This window comes from Calidris pugnax, unplaced genomic scaffold (genome assembly GCF_001431845.1).
Source record: "Calidris pugnax isolate Ruff unplaced genomic scaffold, ASM143184v1 scaffold103, whole genome shotgun sequence".
Taxonomy (NCBI): domain Eukaryota; kingdom Metazoa; phylum Chordata; class Aves; order Charadriiformes; family Scolopacidae; genus Calidris; species Calidris pugnax.
Genome location: NW_015090990.1, coordinates 20,662,570 through 20,686,268, shown reverse-complemented (window position 1 = coordinate 20,686,268; position 23,699 = coordinate 20,662,570). Strand labels below are relative to the sequence as shown.

Below are 23,699 nucleotides of genomic sequence, written 5' to 3'. Positions count from 1 at the left end.
TTTAGCCCAGCTTGTCTGCCCTGAATAGATTTCCAGAAAAGCTGCATCATAACATTTCGTCCTGGACTCAAAGCTAAAACCATGCACTCATAATGTTTCCTCTGTTGGAAGGAAATGTTATAGAATGGGGACAGGTGCAAGATGAACTGCATAGCAGAATTTTGCTTCTGCTTTCCTGAGGAATACCTGCAATGGTGGCACAGAGGGAAAAAAAAAATCAATCAGTCATAAAAGCCATGTGATATTTGGCTTAGATTATCAGTATGAAAAATATGGAAAACTACTTTCAAAAGTATATAGACTGCAATGCTTCTGTTACTCTTAGCCCTTGTGTGTGGATTATGTGGAGGAATCCCTCACAAGTGTATCATTTGTAGATCATGAAAAGTTGGTAAGCCATCTTTCCTTGAAACTAATACTAATATTAAACCAGAACAAGGCAGGGTTTTTTACAAGCATTAGATTAAAAGGGAACATGATCATTACTATTTAATCAGATTAATTAGTGGATTTTGTATCAAATGCCTCAGATATCAGTGAAAACTCTTGGCCTCAGGGATAGGGGGATATTCAGGTAACTTGCTGCTCTGCTGAGATATGGACATTTCTTTTGTGCCTGGCTACTGCTGCTTGATGGAAGTATGCAGGTGCCTCATTTGCTGAAGGAGGTTTAAGGCCCTGGAGAAACTTACTTGGGAAGTGTTGAATTCAGAGGAAACATTTTATTCTGTTTTCAGTAAAAGTACACCAGAAGAGAAGTTTTTGAGTAACACAGTGAAAAGAGGTGGGGTGTATATAACTGTGGCAAAACACGCTGAAGTCCAATCTCCAATACTTCTTTCATAGGAATTCAAAATGGGTAAGTCAGTGTCTGTCACTCTAGAAAGAAGTACTTTGATTTTTATTTTGTTTGTTTGTTTCCTTTATAAAGAGGTGCCTGTGCTTTTTTTTTTTTTTTTTGCTTCCTAAATAACACAACATATATCCAGCTAAGTATGTGCAAACGAAGTATGCTTTCTTCAATTTAGCAACTATAGCAGCTCAAGAAACTAGGGAATAGTCTTGGGCACTGCAAGAGATAAAACACAGGAATAAAAGTTGGCAAGGAGAGGGAAAGGCCAAGCTAATCACTTCACCTTTTCTCTGTAAAACCAAGAGTTATAGTCTATTTCTAAAAGACGTACCTGTAAAGATATTCTAATAGGCAAGATCATTAATATTTTAATGAAGTAACGAAATGTCACATGAGCTTGGTTGTCCCTATTCAGGGGTCTCTGTATAATGCTCCATTGTGTGGTATGAGCACAGCCATTACTTTGCACTCTAGTCTAATAATTTTATTTATAGCTTTTAAGCCTCATGGTAATTGATTTATTCTACCATATTTTGTCTTAACATAGAAAATAGTAAAAATATTAGGGAAGCTGTTCAAGTAATCTGTGATTTATACTATGTCCTTTCTCAGTTACTACTCTGTATATAACCATTGTTGCAGTAGAAATAAAGAAAAAATTTCCACTTTCCAGTAATCAGTTTAATAGTTATATATAGGTATACTGCATCTAGGATGTCATTCATCTAGGCTATCCCTCAGCCTCTATACTCAACACTATAACCTCTTCCAATGTGTCAACCTATAGCAAGAGCCAACGCCTGGAACGGACATTGAGAGGGAAAATTGCAGAGGAAATAGCATTGGCAGTTCAATATATATCAATCACCTTTCCAAGTCAGTGCTAAAATGTTACCCTTTAGTATAGTTTTAAGGGAAACAGTGCTATTAGAGTGGTTGAGTAATATCCCCGAGTCTGTTCCAGTATCTTTCTACCAAGCAGAATCTTGAAGGTGCATAAGGTATTCCCAAAGCCTGCTTCCTGTTGAAAAAAATTGCCTTGGCATAGGATCTCTGCGAGACAGCTGCAGAAGGCTCCCTGGAGAACTCCTTCTAGGCTCCAGCACACCAAGAGAGAGCAGAGCCAAGGACAAAGGTTGGAGGAACATGCTAAGAGCACAGCTTTTGCATCACCACAGTGCAGATGTTCGGAGTGGCACTATAATCCACTTCCACATGCAAATATGCCCCAGGCTTTTGAACTGTCTAAATTACACTGCAGTTGTAAGATAGACATAATCAGGTGGATGTGAGAACAGTTCAATGTTAGCTTTAGTTACTGCTTTTTCCACCCTCCCACCCCCCCACCTCCAGCCCTGACTCCATGGGCTCCAAGTTGAACCCGTGTGCTGTGTATTCATGGGCTCTTTTCACAATAGAATGCTGGGCAGAGATCTCCAGGTTGAAGATGACTAAAAATATTCAGCATGCATGGTTGTGTTGCTGCTTTCAAGCTAATTGTCTTTGCTGAAAAACACCTTTTTTTTAGTTTTGGCATCACCTTTCTTGAAGCAAGACATGCTTGGGAACCTACATGGGTACCTCTGCATTCATGGTGTGCTGTATGGTTGATACTAGCTGGTTTTGGTTTTCTGGTGGTTTTTTTGTTGTTGTTTGGTTGTTTTTTAACTATAAATTCTCTTGGTAGGGATCTAATTCTAAGACAGTATTCCCAATTCTCATGCTTAATCTTCTGTGCCTAACCCCTCTCACATCATGTTTCATGCAGTCTCCAGCATCAGCCATTGAATTGCACTCCTGCACCTGGGCATCATGATCCTGAACGTTACCACCAACTCAACAGAGATTTAGAAAGGTAGCCCTGTGTTTGGAACTAGAGTTATCTTTGCTCAGTCAGTTTTTTGTTTCTGTAGTGTCACCATCTTAAGTTCAAGGCTCCCTTCATATTTAAATTTCTGGGTTTAATTCCTGCTCTTTTTTTGCCTTGACACAACTACCCTGACACAGATAGGCTCTGTGTAGAAAGCAGTTGTGTTTGGTCTAAGGGGAGAAAATATGTTTCTTTTTCTTACAGAATACTGGTATCTATTCTCTTCCTTCCCCTCTACTGTTTCTGATGCTACCTTAATTTTGTGCTCAGTGTGATAAAAAACCAAAGGCCAATGCCATGTTCACTCCTTAGCTTTTTCTTTATTACAGGACAGATTGCAATTTTTGTATAGACCAGAAATACCCAGGCTGAGACTTGAAGAAAATCAAATCAAGCACTGCAGTTTTAGCAGCTTGATTCATAGTACCATTTATTCAACAGAATGATCAGGTAAGCCTAGATGTTGATTTGGGCATATAAAACCTTCTGTGCATGTTAATATTAAATTTAAGTAGAAGCTAATTTTTATTACTTCAAGCTGCATCTTCGTGGTTAGGCTGGTATAGAGAATTAAAATACGAAAATAATCCTGATGAATGAAAATTAGTGGTATTTAAAGTATCAGTTTAAAAAATCTGTTTGGCCCAAGAATTTTCTGAAATATCTCTGGAAATATAATGACCTAAAATAAGCCAAGCAGATTTTATTTGCTTTTCCATATTTAAGACATGGTGTATATATAATTACTGGTTTAAGAGCAATTTACCTATTGATCCTACATTCAAACTTTTAAATAGATAATATTTAGAGTTCATCTGTGCTTGATGTTTAACTACACCGGCAGCTTTTCATTTATTGAGAACACAAAGATAAAAGTGTAAACATTTCAAAAATATCTATGGAAAGTTTTAATTTACATAACATTTTCCATTCAGCAACTAAAAAAAGTCATGTTTACTTTTTTATTGTTATTCTTGCTCAGGCTTTTTAAAAAAGCCAAATGAAAGTGTTACTTTTTCAGAATACATCAGAATATGCTGAGTTAATATGTCAAAAAAATGTCAAAATAATCTTCTGAAGTATCAGTCAAAAATTGCTGACGGATTAAAACTACTGGGTCTTATACATTATCAAGTATATCTGAAAGTTAATTTTCATAAAGTCCTCCTTTCTTTTATAAATCAGAAACAGTTCTTTGGCATGTCCTTGAAAACTTTGTTCTCATCTGTTGAAGCAGACTTCCTTGTTCACCTAAAATGAGGCAAAAATCTGATTTATGACAAATAACTGGCATGCACTGACAACTAATGGGAAGGAATCCAAAGAATGTCCAGCAATGAAGCCATTTAAAAGATAATAGGTTTGTCACATATAATTGGACAATCAGCATTAGTAGCACTTTATATGAATGCATTCATTCAAATGCACATTCAAATAAAAAGTGGAGAAACAGGAACAATTTTTGTGCATCATTTTTGCAGGTGTTTTGCATTATTTTCATTAAATTGAGTTGGTGAGTAGGCAGCTCTGGATTAGGATTTGAATAGCTCACAATCAGGTACAAGTGGAAAGGAGAAGAGAAGCATGAATGTACCTATTAGGAACGTGGAAGAATTGTTTTTTCTAGTTGATTACTATGACATTATTCACAAATTTGGTCATTCTGTTGCCTACAGATGACAACTCTGTACATCAAGAAGGTAAAGAGGGGAGACCTAGGTTTAAGATTCCTGAATGAATAGTTTACTGTAAAGTAGTTTTGGGGAACCCACTGAATCCACATGTGGGTACTAAATGAAGAGGAAGCGTGAAAGTAGGAATGAAAGTTACATTTTGGATAGTTAGGAGACTATCAGACAGTCTACAGTTCGCACCTTAACTTCAGAGAAGCAAGGTAGGGCAAATGAATGTAAAATGAAGTTGCTCTAAAGAATTTTTATTTTATATTTTATTTACTTTAAGGAAGACATAGTATTTGCTACTGATTGCTGTATCTCTAAGAAACTCAAAATATATTTTTTTCTGCAATCCTTATACATATCTGCAGTGATATGTATGATGGAGAAGACAGAAGTTTCATCAACTAGTTTACTCTATTTCAAAGAAAACATGGAAAGTTGGAGTGTTTAGCTGAGATACAAGTAAGGATTGGAAAGCTTTACGACTTACTTGCAAAATGTGGAAAAAACACTGGAAAAGCTGGGAAAAAAGTCTTTTAAGACATCTATTCTAGAACTAGAGACTCTATATAAAACAATCGGACCACATTAGATCCTGCTCTGAGGATCAGGTTTTGTTGCAAACTTGTGGATAAATTCAAAAGTTGTCTTCATCAAGGCAAATAGTTTGGTAGCAGAGATAGATGACAACAGAGTTGCCCTTCTTTTTATCTGAAGATGTTAATTTTTGGCATTCCATAAAAACAGTCCTGGGACTCCTAATTTTGTGACTAACCACATGAGAATCAATTAGCTTCTTTTATCCTCTAATGAGAAGACTGAGCCTTGACTCTGAGAGTGAAAAACAGATTGTACTAGAGGATATTTCAAAGTGGAATTAAAACTTAAAAGAACCAGCAAAAACATAATGTTCACTTATAGGGGAAAAATTAGAAAGCAAGATTAAGTTTGTGGCTGAAAATAAGATCAAGCCTTCATATTCAAAGGAATGAAATAGCCTTTGTCCTAAATATATCTGTGCATGTCATATCCTATAGAATAGAATCTTTATGCGTGAATGCTTGGGTTTTTTCCCCCAGAAAAAAAATATGGCATGACATCCAGTGAATTCAACATGCAGAGAATTTCTCAGAAACCTGTGCTAAGCCAACCAAGAAGGCTGATGTTGCTCAAGTAAATCCCCAAGAACAGAATAGGTGTAATTCTTTAACAACTGAGTGCCTGGCCAAGTTCTAATATGTGTGACTGCTGACCATAAAGGGGTTTATGTCACAGAAGCCAAAAATATTGTGTGAAAAGGAGCTCTATAACATACCACATTATGCTTTCCTTCTGTGAAACTGTAAGTACAGTACTCATGAAACTGTGAACGCGTTTTGGAAGTAAGTCTTTTTCATTGCTGGATGCAAAAGTGTTTAATTATTTGGAAATCTGTCCACTCAACTCCAAAGACTAGTAATAGCAACATCATGATTTCCACAAGGAAAACCTTCTTTCCCTTTCCAAAAACCCATAAGCCCTGGAAGCAGGGAGACATGCCAAAAGTCAACCATCTGAGGACGAAGAGATGCATAGAGAAAGATTTGGTTTTAATTTCTATGTTCTTCGAGAAAGAAGTGATCTGCCTAAAGATCTCATTAAGCATTATTGTTGCTTGATAATGCTTAAATTTGTATGTGGTGTTCTAGACTGAGTTATCCTAATAAAAGTTGATTAATCCCAGTCACTAGAAAATAAAACCTTTATGCCAAGTATTAAATATTGTGAATTACTTACAATAGTTACAGGAAAAGGAAAGGTTTTATGCACTGTTCCTTTTTATCGGGAAGTCACCATTTAACTCTTGCATCACTACAATTCTATCTTAGTTTATCCTGAAGTCTGGCAGTTGCAGAGAGAAATTGGAGCAGTTTTTGTGTAGAATTAAAATTCCTGACATTAAAAGAGCTCCTGGTTTATAGAAGAGAGAAAATATTTAAGCACATGACTCTCAGACAGTAAAGGTTAATATTCATGGACTTAGTTTATATCTTTGAGCTTCAATGGAATGAATGATGAACTCATCAACTTAGTTTGTATCATTTCAGAAGAAACACCAGAAGAAAAATGTGACATGAACACAACTCTTCTGCTGTTTCTGTTGTCGGAACAACAGGGTAACTTATTCCAGCTCTCTTGTAAGTTTAGCATGCTCTCCATCATAAATCTGGCCACATCTGTTGGCTGACACATGGGGCCTTAGTGCTAACCTGAAAAAATATCAGCTTCTTTTATGCAGGTATATGGAGAATGTGGTAGGTTCTCTCCACTGTTGTGGCTGTAGCCGTAACACAGCAGGGTCAGCAAAATGGGCTATATTTCCTGCTGCTTTTATGCATGGACATGTGTAGCTTGAAGACACAAACAAAACTTCACAATTCCTTACTAGCGAAATAGCCTGGTGTCTTTTCATGTCTTCAAATGCTGTGATTTGGGAAACCACCCTGTCATCTTTCTTCCCTATTTTAAAAGAGAAAATACTTTTGTAACTATAAAATTATATTTGAAAAGAGGAAAGGTTGTTGTTCTACAAAGCAGCCAGCTACAGTACTCATGCCTTTGCTTAAAGTGGGAGAAGTGCTATCCTTCAGGTTGTGACCGTATTTCTGTTCATATTGTCCGTGATTTCAACTTCTGAAACATGATCTTTTTCAGAAGACTTCATTTCATGTTCAACCTGGAGAAGAGAAGGCTCCAGGGAGACCTTCTTTTGGCATTTCAGTACTTAAAGTGGGCCTATAGGAAAGATGGGGAGAGACTCTTTATCAGCGAGTGGAATGATAGGACAAGGGGGAACAGTTTAAAACTGAAAGAGAGTAGATTTAGATTAGATATAAGGAAGACATTCTTTACTGCGAGTGTGGTGAGGCACTGGAACAGGCTGCCCAGAGAAGTTGTGGATGCCCCATCCCTGGAGGTGTTCAAGGCCAGGCTGGATGGGGCTTTGAGCAACCTGGTCTAGTGGGAGGTGTCCCTGCCCATGCAGGGGGGTTGGAATTAGGTGATATTTAGTGTCCCTTCTAACCTGAAACATTATATGATTCTATCTACACAGAATATGGTGTGGATGGGCAGCATTATTATATATCTTTTCCCATGCATTTAGCAGACACATGGAGGCTACCACATTTAAAAATAAAACATTACTGTAATTTTTCCTTGATAAAATAATGGATCAATTACAAGTAAAAATTTTTACTTTTCTAAATAATGAAGGAGCATCATGGTGTTTCTCTGGTATTTATAATCTACATGTGCACCTACACCTGTTCTTTAAAAGAGAGTAATGATGTATCAGTTAGGAAAGAAATAATTTTAAAATTATATACTGTATCCTAAAAGTATATTAGAATGAAGTTGTGAGGTGGAGAAGTCAAGGGTTTAAATTACAAGTGAAGTAGTTACCTTTCCAATTCTCATTTTGTTCTTTCTGCATTATAGTATTGTCTCTGATTACATCATATACTTGATTTCTGTTTCATTCAGTGTAGAGGATTGAGATTGCTCGTTAAAAAGAAATTTCCTGTCTGTGACCTGTACTTCATTTACAGCGATCTTTTCAGACGCTACCTAAAATACGTAATTATTGAGTTCTCTGTGTACCATCTCCTGTGAAGCCAATGAAATGCAGAAATATTACATAGACTTCCAGAAGTGAACTAACGAGTTTAACATCTGAGCACCTAATTATCTCAGAAGGTGCAGGGTTTTTTTCAAAGCATGGATTTGTATTTTTGAAGTATAGCTTTCAGCAACCGTAGGTTCAGCTGTGGCTTGCCTGCAGTTCTGCACAGTTGAGACACTCATGCCCTAATTGGACACCTGGGATAAGATGACTAGAGAATCAGCCAGAGATGCTAAACATTCAGTGACAGGGAGCCTTTTTCTGCTTTAACTGACACCATCCTTTCTGGTTTTTATCCAGGAGATAGGTAATCTTATGCTTCATTCCCTAGATGCCATGCAGCTTCTGTCAGGGGGGTGAGGCAAGCGCAAACAAACAAATCACATTTTCTTTATGGATTTCACAGAAAACAGAATGATGCAATAGTCCTCTTGATGAGGGGGAGGGAAAAAAAGTGTGCCATGTTCATAGAAGTTTTTTATTGCAATATAAGAATGAAAAGTACGCTACCATCAGAAAAATAAATTATGAGATTTTTAACCTCTTGAAGTTTGATTTTGAAACTGTAACAAAAAAGACAACCTTTCTACATCTCACTGGAGAAGAAAGGATTCTTGAGCAGATGCCTCTTACAGGAACAGAGTATAATATGAAACATCACCACCAGCATATTTTTTTGCATACCGACAAAGATGGGTTTTGCAGGATTTTTTTAAAGACACAACACAAAATGACATCCTTCATTACACAGACCAGTCTTGATGCCTTGTCTTCAACTACAATTTTGATAAAGCTGATTTCTGCAGACAGTAACTAAACAGATTTCTGTCTGAGGCAGATAGCCTGTGCAGTGTAAAGCACACATTTCCTCAAACAATGTGCAAGTACTCTGTTCATGTGATGAGAATCATGTGACAGGATGATTCTGTCATCCTGTCAGATGACAGGAGCCATGTGACAGGATGATTCTGTCATCCTGTCAGATGACAGGAGCCATGTGACAGGATGATTCTGTCTCATCCTGTCACATGACAGGATCCATGTGACAGGATTTTCTGCGACCTGCCAAGTTCCTTGGGCACAGAAAAGCAATGAGCAAAGATGACTCTGAAGGATCCCTGGTCTTCAAGGCACACTGGACATTCTGCATCTCATAGGAAATACATAGCTATCCAGCCAAATCAGGCAGGCACAGATAAATTTGCAATACCCATTTGAAGAGAGTGGGAACACAACTAGTTTCTGTACTTTGGCTTTATGTTCAATTTTAATATGCAACACATATCCAAGATGTCTTTGGCCAAAATACCAATTCTACCTGTGAAAATTTGAACTCTCAGGAACAGATTTGTTACGGAGCAAAAAGAAATATTTTTTATTATTATTTGTTTATTGTGATTAGAAGCAAAAAAGGGCAAATGTAGTTCCAACCTGGACAGACTTAATTTTTCTAAGTGCCTCAGAAATGAATTGTCTTTTTCTCCCATCTCCCATATATAGGTTATTGGGTCCTGAATCAGAAAACAACTCCCTGTTGCTCACGGGACAGTGATTTCTATATTACAAAATAGGAAATAGGAACAGGTGAAGAAACAAATCCTTGTGGAAGACGAGAACAGGTCATGCTGGAAAAGCAAATTTGCTTGAAAGCTTACAAATGAATATGTGTTTTGGTGTCACTACAAGATTTAAGCCAAAATCCAATTAAGTTAGTGGAAGGCTCCTCCTCTCAACAGCAAAGGGTTAATTATGCATCTGCGCATTCCAGGGCTTTACTCAGTCTGACTTTGAAAGTAGTAGTCTACTACTGCTTTGAAAGTAGTATGCTATGTGGCTTCTTTCCTGAAGCCACATTTTCTGCTGAAATGGGGCAGATGTTAGGGAGGCTGAGGTGGAGGGGTAGGAAGAATTTCTGTGCCTTCACAGAATCGCAAGATCTGGTGGAGTAAATAATATGATAGGTTTAAATTAAATTGTGCTGGAGTAACTTTATTGCTTTTAAAACACAAACATTTTTTACAGTATAATTAGATGAGGAAACATTCAATAAATGAACTAATTACATGCCCACTTACCTCTGTGCTAAGCATGATACATCAAAATGAATTTATGTATGCTTATTGTAGGCAGAGTATAGCTCTATGGAATACATTATAGAGTTAATTATTTTGCAGTCTATTTGATACTGTACCTTTTTACATTCTACTCCCAGTCTAAATTGGATTATAAAAATCACAAAACCAAGGCGGAATAATAAATAGGACTAAATTAGAATGTGTGTGTGGAAGTAACAGAATGAATATTCTGAAACAAAAGCAGTAAATATTATGCCTCCATTAACAACTTCATATGTTGTCTGAAACTGGAAGTTAGCAGCATCTCAACAGTGAGGTGCAAAAATTATACTGAATTAGAAAATTTGGTATACCCCAGACAGTAATACACTGTGAATGTAAAACATAGGAATATAAGCAGAAAGTAACAGGTACTTTGTGATAGGTAGCCTATGTGACATGCTTATATATATATTTTGAAGTGACCAGATTCTGACTATGGCATATAATGAAATGATGAGTCATAAGATATTTTTATGGCGTATAGTTATCATTTGATCCCTTAGAAATTAGTTAGCTTCACTGATTAATCCTAGCAGGCGCTATGCCTCCCTCCCATGGACTTTGGTAATTTCTTAAGGTGGATTTCAAATTTGAAAAGTTTGATAGCAAGCCTAGTTCTCATATTTATATGAAATATCAGTTTCTGTATTCCAGTGGCATAGTATTTACCTTCATGGTTGGAGCACTCTTAATGACACCACATATAAAGAGTTTTTCTCTCATAGTGAAGAGTATGTTGTGCTGGGACTTTAATTTCATTGATTCCTTCTTAATTTACGGAATGTTGATGTAAAGTTTTAAAAAAAAATGTATATGATTTAAGTCCTTAAATTGATGGATTCTCTTTCTTCTGTTATAGAAACTGCATTTGTCTGAAGTGCTTGAACTGAGTTACTAAGCATGATCATCTCATAATTTGTGGGAAATACGATATTATGAAAAGCAGAGATGTACTAAGTCCACAGTTATACTGATAAAAGCTCCTTTAAGCATAATATTTCCACTTGTCACTTTTTCCGGTGATACGAAATAGTACACTGAAATCCCTGTAAAGTCCTACCAGAAAGACAGCTTCTGGATTCCTGCAGTACTGTGGATTTTCACTGCATGCATTGTCTATCCCGTTGACAGATCAGTTGGACCATGTACCACACTTAGTTTTAAGCCAACATAAAAATTAATGAAAGACATGGTAGCCTTTCATTTTCAGGAGGCTGGTGTAGTTTTTGGAATATCCCTGGATCACCATGTGCATATCCATACAGTGTGTAAACAAGGTTTTATTTTGCAAAGCCCTATGATACAGCTGTTTCTAATTTTCATCTTGCAGATGCTATCTTGCTTACAGGACAGCTTAGTTAAAAAGCTGTGTTGACTCATAAGACCAAGATGTACAATATTCAGTTTTGATTGAAAACTGTTTAATTCCTTTATCCTCCCCAGGGCAAAAAGCTTGATGTAAAACCATATTTTACTAGGTGCAGAAGACTGTAGGTTCAGAAGCAGTGTCAAAGCTCTCTTTTTCTGTGAAGTATAGTCGACTGCAAAAGTCTAAAAAATATGCTTATTCATCTTATTATTATGGAAAGTCCTGGTGACTCACTGCACTGGCAAGAGGAGATGGTTTAGTTTAGTTGTTACTGTTTGTAATTGAGTTTTCTGTTAAGATGGAAACAAAACAAAAACAATATGGAAGATTCTCTGAGTGTATGTGAGTATGTCTTCTGCCTTTTAGTGTTCGCATGCCCTCTGGGTTAAGGAGCAGGGGAGCGTTCTAGAGGCACTTCACTGAACCAGTAAGTGAACAAATGTGCCTAAGACAAGAACAAAAGGAAAAAAAGGAAGAAAAAAAGAGGAAATCTTAGTCTTCCCCCATCTTCCCCAGAGCCGGGACTTGGAGCGATGGAATTTCCCTGGTGGGGAAACAAAGACATAATGTCTAACTGCAAGGCCATAAAGGCTCAGAGGGAGAGTGTACAGTGGCCAGAAGTGCGGAAGAGCACTGACCCCAAAGGTCAAAAAGATGGAGAGAAAGAGAAACTCAGTTCAAAGTATGTGCAGAAAGTTCAAGTACCCAGCCACAGACAAAAGAAGGCTTGGGAGTATCGAAGCAAAGGAAGAAGAGTAGATGTTTGTCTGTTTTGTGTACAGTTGTCTATCTGAATGCACACATACAAGCACAGATATATTCTCCAAGTAACTAATGAAAGATAAAACTTGTGAATCTGATTTCCTTCTATGTTCAACCAATATGTACTCCTAGAAATACTACAGCTGATGAGATCTGAGAACAGATTTGCTCAATCTTCTGGGGAATGGGGAGAACTAGCCTGGGTAATGCAAATCTAGGACAGGAGAGGCAGTTCTAATGACTGTTACAAACAGGGAACTTGTTCCCCTCAGTGTGTGCTACAGGAAAATCAGGAGCTGAAAGCTATTATTAAGAAAGCAGTTGGCTGTTGTACTGGGTTCTATACATAGCAAACTCACATGTCCAGCCAGTAGGAGCTCTACTGAGGTTGTGAAAGAGAACAGCATTTGTATTAGAAGATAGGAAAAGGAGTTATTCTTAGTAAAGAACTCACTGCAACTCAGCTTTTTCTGTTATTACCAAACCTGACTTATTCAGAAACTTGACAGCTATTGACTCAAGTTAATAATCTCTGAATTAGTTTCCAGTTCCTTCCCAGAGGAATGCAAGCCAGTTCTCAGGAACATTATTCTATCAGCATTTTCAGTTCATATCAGTCAACCCACGTTTCTTTTCTCCTCAGTACATGTCTATTGTGCACATTACTCAAGTGCAGATTCTTTTTTTTTTCCCCTCTGAACACCCCAATATGCAGGTTTCAGCATTTGAAGGACTAATACAGGTTCTTACCTTCATTGTCATTTTTTACAGGCGCCGCTATACAATACAGCAACCTTGTTGCTTCAGTCTTCTCTGAGAACCTCTCTCACCACACCTCTTGAGTGGATGGACCACAAAGCAGACTCTGGGGGAGAAAGTCGCTCCCACTATAAGACTTCAGGCTTGTGACCACCTGAGGAACCTGAACACACAGAAGTCCGTGGTATATGACAGGATGCATCCCAGAGTCCTGAGGGAATTTGTTGATGCAGTTGCCAAGCCACTCTCCATGATATTTGAAAAGTCATGTCAGTCAGGTGAAGCACCCAGTGACTGGAAAAAGGGAAACATTGCACCCATTGTTAAAAAGGGTAGAAAGGAGAACCCTAGGAAGCACTGAACTGTCAGCCTCATCTCTGTGCCTGGGACTATCATGGAACAGATCCTCCTAAAAGCTATGCTAAGGCACATGGCGGACAGCAAGGTGATTCGAGACAGCCAGCATAGCTTCACCGAGAGCAAGTAACTGGCTGACTAACCTAGTGGTCCTTTATGATGGGGTGACCACACTGATGGACATGGGACAAGCTACGGATGTCGTCTATCTGGTTTTCTGTAAGGCCTTTGACATGGTTCCCCACAACAGCCTTCTCTCTAAACTGGAGAGATATGGATTTGATGGGTGGACTGTTCAGTGGATGAAGAACTGGTTGGATGGTCTCATCCAGTGGGTAGTGGTCAATGGCTTAATGTCCAGATGGAATTGGTGACCAGAGTCATTGATCAGTGCTGTTCAAGATCTTCATCAATGACATAGACAGTGGGATCAAGTACATCCCCAGCAAGTTTGTAGACAATACCAAGCTGAGTGGTGCACTTGACATGCCTGAGGGGTGGGATGTCATCCAGAGGGACCTGGACAAGTTTGAGAAGTGGGCCTGTGTGAGCCTCATGAGATCCAACAAGGGCAAGTACAAGATCCTGCAACTGGTTTGGGGCAACCCCTGGTATCAATACAGGCAAGCAGATGAAGGCATTGAGAATAGCCTTGCCGAGAAGGACGTGGGGGTAGTGGTGGATGGAAAGCTGGACATGAGCCAACAATGTGCACTTGCAGCCTAGAAGGCCAACTGCATCCTGAGGTGCATCAAAAGAACTGTGTCCAACAGGTTGAGGGAGATGATTCTACCCCTCTTACTCAGTTCTTGTGAGATGCCACCTTGAGTACTGCTTTCAGCTCTGGGGTTCCCAACATAAGAAGGACATGGACCTGTTGGAGTTGGTCCAGAAGAGGGCCATGAAGATGATCAGAGGGATGGAACACTTCTCCTGTGAGGACAGGCTGAGAGAGTTGAGGTTGTTGAGCCTGGAGAAGAGAAGGCTCCAGGGAGACCTTTCAATACCCAAAGGGGGCCTACAGGAAAGTTTTTAGCAGGGCCTGTTGCAACTGGACAGGGGGTAATGGCTTTAAACTAAAAGAGGGAAGATTTAGACTAGGTAGAAGGAAGAAATTTGTTACAATGTGGAGGGTGAAACAATGGAACAGGATGCCCAGAGAGGTGGTAGGTGCACCATTCCTGGAAACATGCAAGGTGAGGTTGGATGGAGCTCTGAGCAACATGATCTAGTCGAAGATGTCCCTGATCATCTTGCAGCTTGCTAAACTCCCTGACTGAGTCAGCAGCAATTTTAGCAGCAGGTCTCTTGAGTTTTGAATCTTTAGTGATTATTATTCTATGTGGACAAGACTGAATACCTATGTCCATATGAAATGCTGCAAAGGAAAGTTACATAAAGAGATTTATTGGAAAGGTACTGACCACTTTAGATAAGAGTGCAAGCCTTCTGTACATCTAGGGTTTGTTGTTTTTTTATTTTCCTTCACTCTCTTGAAACAAAAATGATGTTGGATTCAGTTTTATTGGAAAATTGGAGATCTCTTTGATATGTTTACACATTATTACTCATTGCATCTGGGAGGTAAGTTGCCCTTGGCTTTCTACATCTGGCCCCAGTGTAAGTAGATAAAGACAAATGCTTTCCCAATGCCAGGATTCCACAAGCACACAGTCCAGCCCTCCACTCCTCTTACATTTCTCCTTTCCTTGCAATCTCTTCAAAAGATCCTGTGTGTTAAAAGAGCCAAGTTAATTATTTTAAAGGTTCCAATAGTTTATTTTTCAGTAAGATTCTCAGACATATGAATCACCAGGAATAACCGTAGTTCAGGAAAAATTTCTGGGAGTTGGATGTAACTGCTAACACTTGGTCAGAATCAATTATATGGGACCTGGAGGCAAAGGGAAAGGGAAAAGCAAAGCTTTGCAGTGCCCTTTGAGCACACAGGGAAGCCAAGGGGGCATTTTAGCTCAGTTTAGTGTCAGAAATGAAAAAAAAACCCCACAAAAAATCCACAAAAACAAGTGTGGGAAACTAACGGAAGATTGGCGAGGAGGACTGTAAATACGCTCAAGTGACTTGTATGTGGGGTGCTGGAAAACACAGCTATCACACTAATTGTTGCTTAGTTTTGTGTGCTCAACAAGTAGAACATCTGCACTTAGATACATAGGCCTGGGATGGACTCAGGGGCACCTTCTCAAACACACCTGGGATTCTTGCCCTGCTGCTGAAGAGATCAAAGCCCAGCAGAAAACTCTGCCTGCCTGAATCCTTGAAATACAGGCCCAAGCAGCAAGTGGGAACTCCCTCGCTCCCTCACTCCCTTGCTAACAAGGACTCTCTTGCTAATAAGGACTCTCACTCCGCAGTGCCTGCGTCCCCTGCTTGCCTGCCTCTGCCCGGGTGCTGCTTCAGAGGTTCCCGGATCCATGAGGTATTGACATTAAATTGTTCTTTGCCCTTAATCCATGGTTTTGTGGTTGTTCCTGTGTCCTGCCTGCATCGGCTCACACATTTGGTGTAGTCGGCAGCTCCAGGGACACCCATGCCACGGTTGATAAAAAACCTGGGGACTGGGGAGGCCACTATGGTGACTCCCCCTATTCCGGGATGGCCCAGTACGGAGCACTGGACCCCCGTGGTGACTTTTTTGGTTAAATTGGCTCCGCCAGAGGCATGGCCTGAAAAAGATGATGGGGCGGTGATTACCCCCAGAGCATTGAAACGGCCATGCATGGGTTGCCGTGGAGAGCGGCATCAGATTCTTCTCACAAATTAGCGAGTAGATTGGGGTGGCTACTGGACTAAGAGCTCTTGACCGTGAAGTTATTGCATTGCGTGGTAAAGTGAGAGAATTGGAAAAAGGAAAACAGGAGTTTGCAAGATGCAAAGGTGATTGCACAAGAAGTAATTGCTGTTCAAGCAGAGAGGTGCTATGAGATGCAAGATAATGTAGACCAGTTGGTAGTGTGTAATGTTAATAAACAAAGGGACAAATATGGGAAAAGTAAGCTTTCGATTTCTGAAGTTTGTGCTCTCACTACAAACCGGTCATGGGATCCCGAGGAATGGGATGAAAATATTTGGAGTAAATCCTTAGACTCTGAGACTGAGTTTGAATTTGCTCTGGGCTTAAAAAGCACTGAGGTGGTGGAAGCACAACCCCTCATACAAATGAGAGGGGAGCAGGAAGGAGCAGACAGAGGAGCGCAGATCACTAGTACTTACACTCTGAAAGAGTTAAGGGAATTTTTTCAGATCTATCAGCAAAAGAGTGGGGGTGGCGTACTGTCACGGATTTTGCAAGCATGGGATAGTGGAGCTGCTTCTATCCACTTATCACTGAGTGAAAAAGTTTTTCTAAGCCCTAGAGCCAATGATGATCAGGTAGACCAAGGATGTGCTCAGCTGCAAAATGTCAGAAGTCCTGACAGGTGAGACACTGTTGCTGCGATGTCGTATCAGTGGTTGTGTGCAGCAGTTTTAGCAGCAGATACAGAACCTGTTGAATTTTTGTTGTCCCTTGGAAACTGGTTTATAATGGAGGAAGGTATTAATTTGGTGCAGCAGATGAGGATGGCTCATGTGTCAGTTACAGGATCCAATCCGGACAGTGTAGCAGTGACAAAAAGTATCAAAATGCAGTTTTTGAGAGGAGCGCCTGCCTCACTAACCCCGGGATTATACCAGCAGTGACAAATGCTGTGGGTAATGTAGGCACCCCAGCAAACACCTTGAGGGGAACCGGGGCTATGATTTCGGGACCCTCTGTGCAGGTGGTGAACAAAGGAGAGGCAGCAAAATGGAAAGGAGTTACAGCACAGGTGACAAGGAAACAAATGTGGAATGATTTTGTACAAGCCGGTATCCCCAAAACAGGGATAGATGGGATCACAACATCAGAAATGTTTCCCTGGTGGCAAAAGTTAGCGTTTACACAAAAAAGCCGACCACCCCCAGCCTCACCACCAACTCCTCACCCTCCCCTCCACCCTGCCTGACACCTCAGTGCAAGATGTTGCCCGGCCACAAAAGCAATATACTTTACAAGTATTGCCTCAGGGATGCAAACTCAATCCCTCCATTTGCCACCTAAGGACAGCAGCTGATTTAGCAGCGTGGTCCGGTTCACTTACTGTTTACCATTATAGTGATGACCAATTGATGATGGTGGAATTGCAACAAGAAAGTGAAGCAGCTGCTGAATTACTAAAAGTTCATTTGCAGGACCAAGATTGGGGAAATAATTCAAAGAAAATACAGGGCCCTGGTGCTACTCTACAATTTTTGGGAATAGTTTGGCATGGACAAATCAGAAAAATACCAAATCAGGTACAGCAAGCAAAGCAGCCATTTCCTGTACCAATCACAGTAAAACAGTTACAGACCTTTGGAGGACTTTTAGGGGACTGGAGAACTTTTACACCACATTTGGTCATATTAATATGCCTTTGGCAGAAATTAACTAGGAAGAAAGTTGTCTGGCAGGGGACCAAGCAACAACAAGAAGCTTTTGATGCCTGCAAAGATGCTTTGATTGAGCATGCACAATTACACACTCCTAAGCAAAGATATTCATTTGAATTAGTAACAATTTCAGATGATACAGTCTCAGGATTGTGGCAGATGACAGGGATGAAAAATCAGAAAGAACCTATAGGGTTTTGGTCCAAGGCATTACAAGGTTCTGCTATACATCATAACCCAACTTCTCCTCTTGTTTTACATCCTTTGTTAATATCAAATTCTCAAGTTTTTGTATTTCAGGTGTCTTTGGTGAATACCTGTGCCTCATCTAGAGGAGATAGCATTGGAATGCTGTTATTGGTGTTGCAAACCCAACATCTAATTGAAGTTCACTCTGAAAAGGCACAAGCCATAGCTCTACAATCCGTGTGGGCAATTACCCCACATCAGGTTATCAAACCCAAAGTCACAGTAGCTGAAGGAGCTGAAGCAGCACGTATGTATCACTGGGAAGACATGTCACTGCTGTTTTCCTCCCCTGTCACAGGTTGGCTCATCATGCTTTGTAGCCTGGTACTACAAGCTCATGCCCTGGATACATCTCTGCAAAATCAACGTGTAAACACTCAGATTTGGTTAGCCTCTACTGCAACTAACTTGTCTGCATTTAATACTAAGGGAACATTAACAGCTGCAGATCTGTAGAAAGCTTGTTTCAGTGGCGCGTTGACCCCAGCATGTGTGATGTAGAGTTATGCTGTGTTAAGTGTCTTTGATATTAATGTCTCATTGCTGGTTTTTTTTTTTCTGAGTAGGTAACGGCCATGTGCCAATGAACATTACATACTGACTGACAGTCAACGTTTTCCTCCCCAGACACCAGAAACGTTGCTTCAACTTTGAAAACACGTTGCTTCAATGGAACTGATGGAACAGCCAGCCCAGAGCACAACATTCAACATTCTCCAGGACTGAATGTATCAAATGGAACAACCTTCTGGTGGTGCCCAGCTGGTTGAGGGCACCTAGATAGGAGGAACAGAACACCTGATTCAGAGCATTACTGTAAAGATGCGTCTATTCTTTTTTCTATATATGTTTATTGCATGCCTCTGTGAGCTAGTTTGTATTGTAACCTGCAAGCCTAAATGAATGTCTCCAGTTTTGTAAACCCCAGCAAAAGTCGTCTCTTGAGCAAGGGGGTGGAATACAAGCTCATGCCCTGGATACATCTCTGCAAAATCAACGTGTAAACACTCAGATTTGGTTAGCCTCTACTGCAACTAACTTGTCTGCATTTAATACTAAGGGAACATTAACAGCTGCAGATCTGTAGAAAGCTTGTTTCAGTGGCGCGTTGACCCCAGCATGTGTGATGTAGAGTTATGCTGTGTTAAGTGTCTTTGATATTAATGTCTCATTGCTGGTTTTTTTTTTTCTGAGTAGGTAACGGCCATGTGCCAATGAACATTACATACTGACTGACAGTCAACGTTTTCCTCCCCAGACACCAGAAACGTTGCTTCAACTTTGAAAACACGTTGCTTCAATGGAACTGATGGAACAGCCAGCCCAGAGCACAACATTCAACATTCTCCAGGACTGAATGTATCAAATGGAACAACCTTCTGGTGGTGCCCAGCTGGTTGAGGGCACCTAGATAGGAGGAACAGAACACCTGATTCAGAGCATTACTGTAAAGATGCGTCTATTCTTTTTTCTATATATGTTTATTGCATGCCTCTGTGAGCTAGTTTGTATTGTAACCTGCAAGCCTAAATGAATGTCTCCAGTTTTGTAAACCCCAGCAAAAGTCGTCTCTTGAGCAAGGGGGTGGAATGTGGGAAACTAATGGAAGATTGGCGAGGAGGACTGTAAATACGCTCAAGTGACTTGTATGTGGGGTGCTGGAAAACACAGCTATCACACTAATTGTTGCTTAGTCTTGTGTGCTCAACAAGTAGAACATCTGCACTTAGATAACATAGGCCTGGGATGGACTCAGGGGCACCTTCTCAAACACACCTGGGATTCTTGCCCTGCTGCTGAAGAGATCAAAGCCCAGCAGAAAACTCTGCCTGCCAGAATCCTTGAAATACAGGCCCAAGCAGCAAGTGGGAACTCCCTCGCTCCCTCACTCCCTTGCTAACAAGGACTCTCTTGCTAATAAGGACTCTCACTCCGCAGTGCCTGCGTCCCCTGCTTGCCTGCCTCTGCCCGGGTGCTGCTTCAGAGGTTCCCGGATCCATGAGGTATTGACATTAAATTGTTCTTTGCCCTTAATCCATGGTTTTGTGGTTGTTCCTGTGTCCTGCCTGCATTGCCTCACACAACAAGGTAAAAGTTTTTGACCCTGATTTCATTAATCCCTTTGTAGTATACCAGAGCACTGACATGCCCTTATGCTGAACTCTGCTTTGAACAATAAGAGCTTTGTTGAAAGGGGAAAAAATTTGGTTATTTTGTTGCATTTTTCTCTTTCTACTCAATATTCCTCAAATACTTTCCAAATTAATGGATACACCCTCAAATGACCAGTATTTTAGAGAGACCTTCTTGAAAAGTGGCAGGCAGTTCATAAAGCTGAGTTCACATTTCTTTTTCAAACTGAAGAAAAACTGGGCAGACAAAAACGACAAGGAAGCTGCAGTGATTTTCTTGGGGTCTTATAGTGGTACAAGCTAAGCCTTCATCTTAGTCCTTTAAGCCCTATGTCTCTAATAGAAGTTCAAACAACAAAGAGTAGTTTTAATAGCGAGTAGAACCAGCAAAACTAGAACACAGGATATCTGTGCCAGCAAAGTATGTTTCTGCACAGAACAGAGTATTCACAGGATTTGTGGTAACAGTATATGGAATCAATTTATGTCTGGCAAGGAAAATAAAAGTATAACATTTCTTGTGTGAAGTTTTTTCCACATTCACTCCAACAGTGTGTGTCATTAGTTACATCTGTGACAAAAACATCACTTAAAGAAGGCTAGGAAAGAGAAACCTTGGCTGGCTTAACCTATTACTTCATCTCTAGGGTTTGCCCTGGTGCGCTTTTCCAGTAACACGATATTCGGATAGGCTCTGCATTGTCTTATATAAAAGAAGTTACTATAATAGCCACCTCCCTATGCTCTGTGAGGTATCTATAATTCTTTCATTTGGCTTAAAATGTTCTATCCAGTAATTTTATAATAATATAGAGGTTAGTCCATGTGAAGTCAGTCATACTTGTTTATATATTGCATTAATTAGCAACTTTTCTTGGTTTAGGTTGTAAAATGTGATCCGTCACTGTCTTTGTGGACTGAAGATTCTGTGTTGGGAGTTATCATTTGTGGTTTTACAGTTAATTATAAATGAATCCCTAGTGTGGCTATGTAATTTCATTTATAATTTTCTATGAAAACTCCAATTGCAACTATAATTTGACTATAAAAATTTTAACTGCTATGATGTTATTTCATATTCATGTCAATCATAAAGTTTTAAAAACAAAAATAACTCAATTTTGTGTATTTCACAAGACACAAGATTATTTGTCCCTAACCATCCTCCCCATTCAAATGTTTTCTCCCAAAGACTCAGCAGCAGACAGTCCCAAATTTCATTGAAAAATGTCATATACCTATGAGTTATTTGCTGTTGTATTTAATTCAATAAGGAGGAAATGCAGAATCAAATTTGAGAGAGGGGCTAGATATCCAAGCATTTTGTACAGAAATATTTAATCTCATGTTAGATATCACTCTTGAGAAGCCTCTCATCTCTGAATTTTTATTGAGAGAAGGAACTTTAAAAAGAGTAGGATTTAAGACATTTAGTATTTCCTGTGCTTAATTTTATGTAACTCCCTGCTCAGGATGCTGATGTGAGTCCTGTTCTTACATGCCTTTCTTCATATCGGTTTGTATTTCTGAATTCTGTAGTGTAATGGAGAAGAAGATACCAAAGCATGCAGGACTCTTAAGCTGCAGGGAGGTCAGGTTCTTGCAGCAGTCATTACTCAAGATTGGCTGGCGAAGAGTCTCTATACTTGTATACTCTCAAAGTGTGAAGGTAATTTTAGCTTATTTCATCTACAGTAAATTGGCTGTCATTTTTTCCACCTGTTCTTCATTCTTGGTTTGTATTCCGCCATGATAGCTGATTTGTTTTTCCCTGAGAATTCCTAGTGCAGGAAATAATTTATTGCCATTCAGATTTCCTTATTTTCAAATGAATCTTTACAGTTCAAGACACCAGTTTTCAGCTGACACTGACGCTTACTGCAGTAAGCTGTATAACAAGAAGTTCATGATACTAAAATGTTATAAGAGCTGCTCCAATAAACCTGACTACTGTGAAAATTCCTTGCCCTATATGTAGGCCAAGATGTCAGGTAACGTGTTTGCAATCCATACTGAAAATAAAAGTTTGTTGGCTTTGCATAAGGGTGAAATTAGATATTTTAATTCCATATGCCTGTAAAACTTGCTACCAGAACCAAAGGGAGAAAAACCCATTATTTGAATCAAACTTCTATAATAACAGATAACATAAGATCAGGACATATTAATAGTAAAGGAACAAACCACAAATGAAAACCAGTAAAATCCAAAGATAATTACACTCATAGTTGTGTAGTAATTGGTTGAACCTCTAAGCCTGTCCCATTGCAAAGTATGTAACTGTCCATAACTACATTATACTATGGTAGAGGGAAGAATTGATCTACCAGATTCCTTATTCGTAAATGCAAATACTTATATGTCATATATTGAGGAAATACTAGTGTAATACCACTCTCATAATAGACTACAGGAAGTGTTTGTTACTGATGGGCATTGCATGCGTCATACGCATTTAATCTTATTGAGGATCTGACTCCCATGACTTGAACTCTGGATTTAAGAGGTAATACAACACATGCTTTTTAAGAACTCCACAACAGGGTGTGATTTCCAAGAATTCAATACACATGTCACTTTTCATCCAGGTTTTCAATAGAAAATTAAATCTCATGTTTAAAAAAAATGGAGCTCTTGGATCTTTCAACTTGGGAAGGAATTTGTGAAAATACTTTCTATTCATCCAAATTTCAAAGAAAAAAAAAATGGCATAGAAGAAAAACTGGAGAGATGAAAAGCCAGCATGTATTTCTGCATGGATTGTCCATCACCAAGCACGTACTCAGTGGTTTATGTAATAATGAGGTTTGTTCATTCTTCTCAGGCAGCAGCAGAACTGGAGCTTCCAAAAGCTGGTGTAATTAATACCATGCTTGTGCCCCAATTGCTGTCTTTCAACTCTGTGTAACCCCACTGTAGTCAGTAGGACTGTATAGCACAGAGTTCTGCAGGAAATAGGAAATGTTGACTGTGATAGACTTGTTCATCCCGAGGACAATAATCTGCTGGTGTATCCAAATCAGCTAGAAGGTAACTTGCATCATGTTCTGCTTCTGCACGTGACACGTACTGCAGCAACTCGTCTTAGTTCCAGAGTCTAGGTTAGTTTCTGTGTGTAATTTGTTCTTGATTTTCGCCTGTGTATGTTGCTCTGAATCTCAAACTACCCATTAAGACATGAAAACACAAACAAGAAAATCCTCTCCCTGCCTTTTGCCTCTCTCTGTGTCCCTTTCACAATTGCCAGAAGAGGGACAGTGAAGTAAGAAGTGAGCTAGCAAGCCATATCTGCTATTAATATTATTGCTGGGGGGTCTGGGGAAAAAGATGGGAAAATAGCTGCTCTAGAAACTTCTGACTGCTGGATTAAGCCAATGCATGCTCCCTCCATCCAGATTTATGTAAAATGCTGCTT

At 39.6% G+C, this 23,699-nt stretch overlaps 1 protein-coding gene and 1 long non-coding RNA gene across 2 annotated transcripts; both read left to right on the top strand.

The window, feature by feature from the left end:
* The first annotated feature begins 758 nt into the window (after positions 1-758).
* On the top strand, positions 759-14,352 carry LOC106895126. Its single transcript, XR_001413360.1, has 4 exons — positions 759-859; positions 2,622-2,708; positions 3,053-3,173; positions 13,086-14,352. It is a non-coding gene; the product is annotated as an uncharacterized LOC106895126 (long non-coding RNA).
* A 2,210-nt stretch (positions 14,353-16,562) lies between these two features.
* Positions 16,563-19,097, top strand: LOC106895111. Its single transcript, XM_014954240.1, has 2 exons — positions 16,563-18,399; positions 18,780-19,097. Exons 1-2 carry the CDS (start codon positions 17,601-17,603, stop codon positions 18,920-18,922), a joined length of 942 nt encoding a protein of 313 aa, XP_014809726.1. The 5' UTR covers positions 16,563-17,600; the 3' UTR covers positions 18,923-19,097.
* Positions 19,098-23,699: the final 4,602 nt, after the last annotated feature.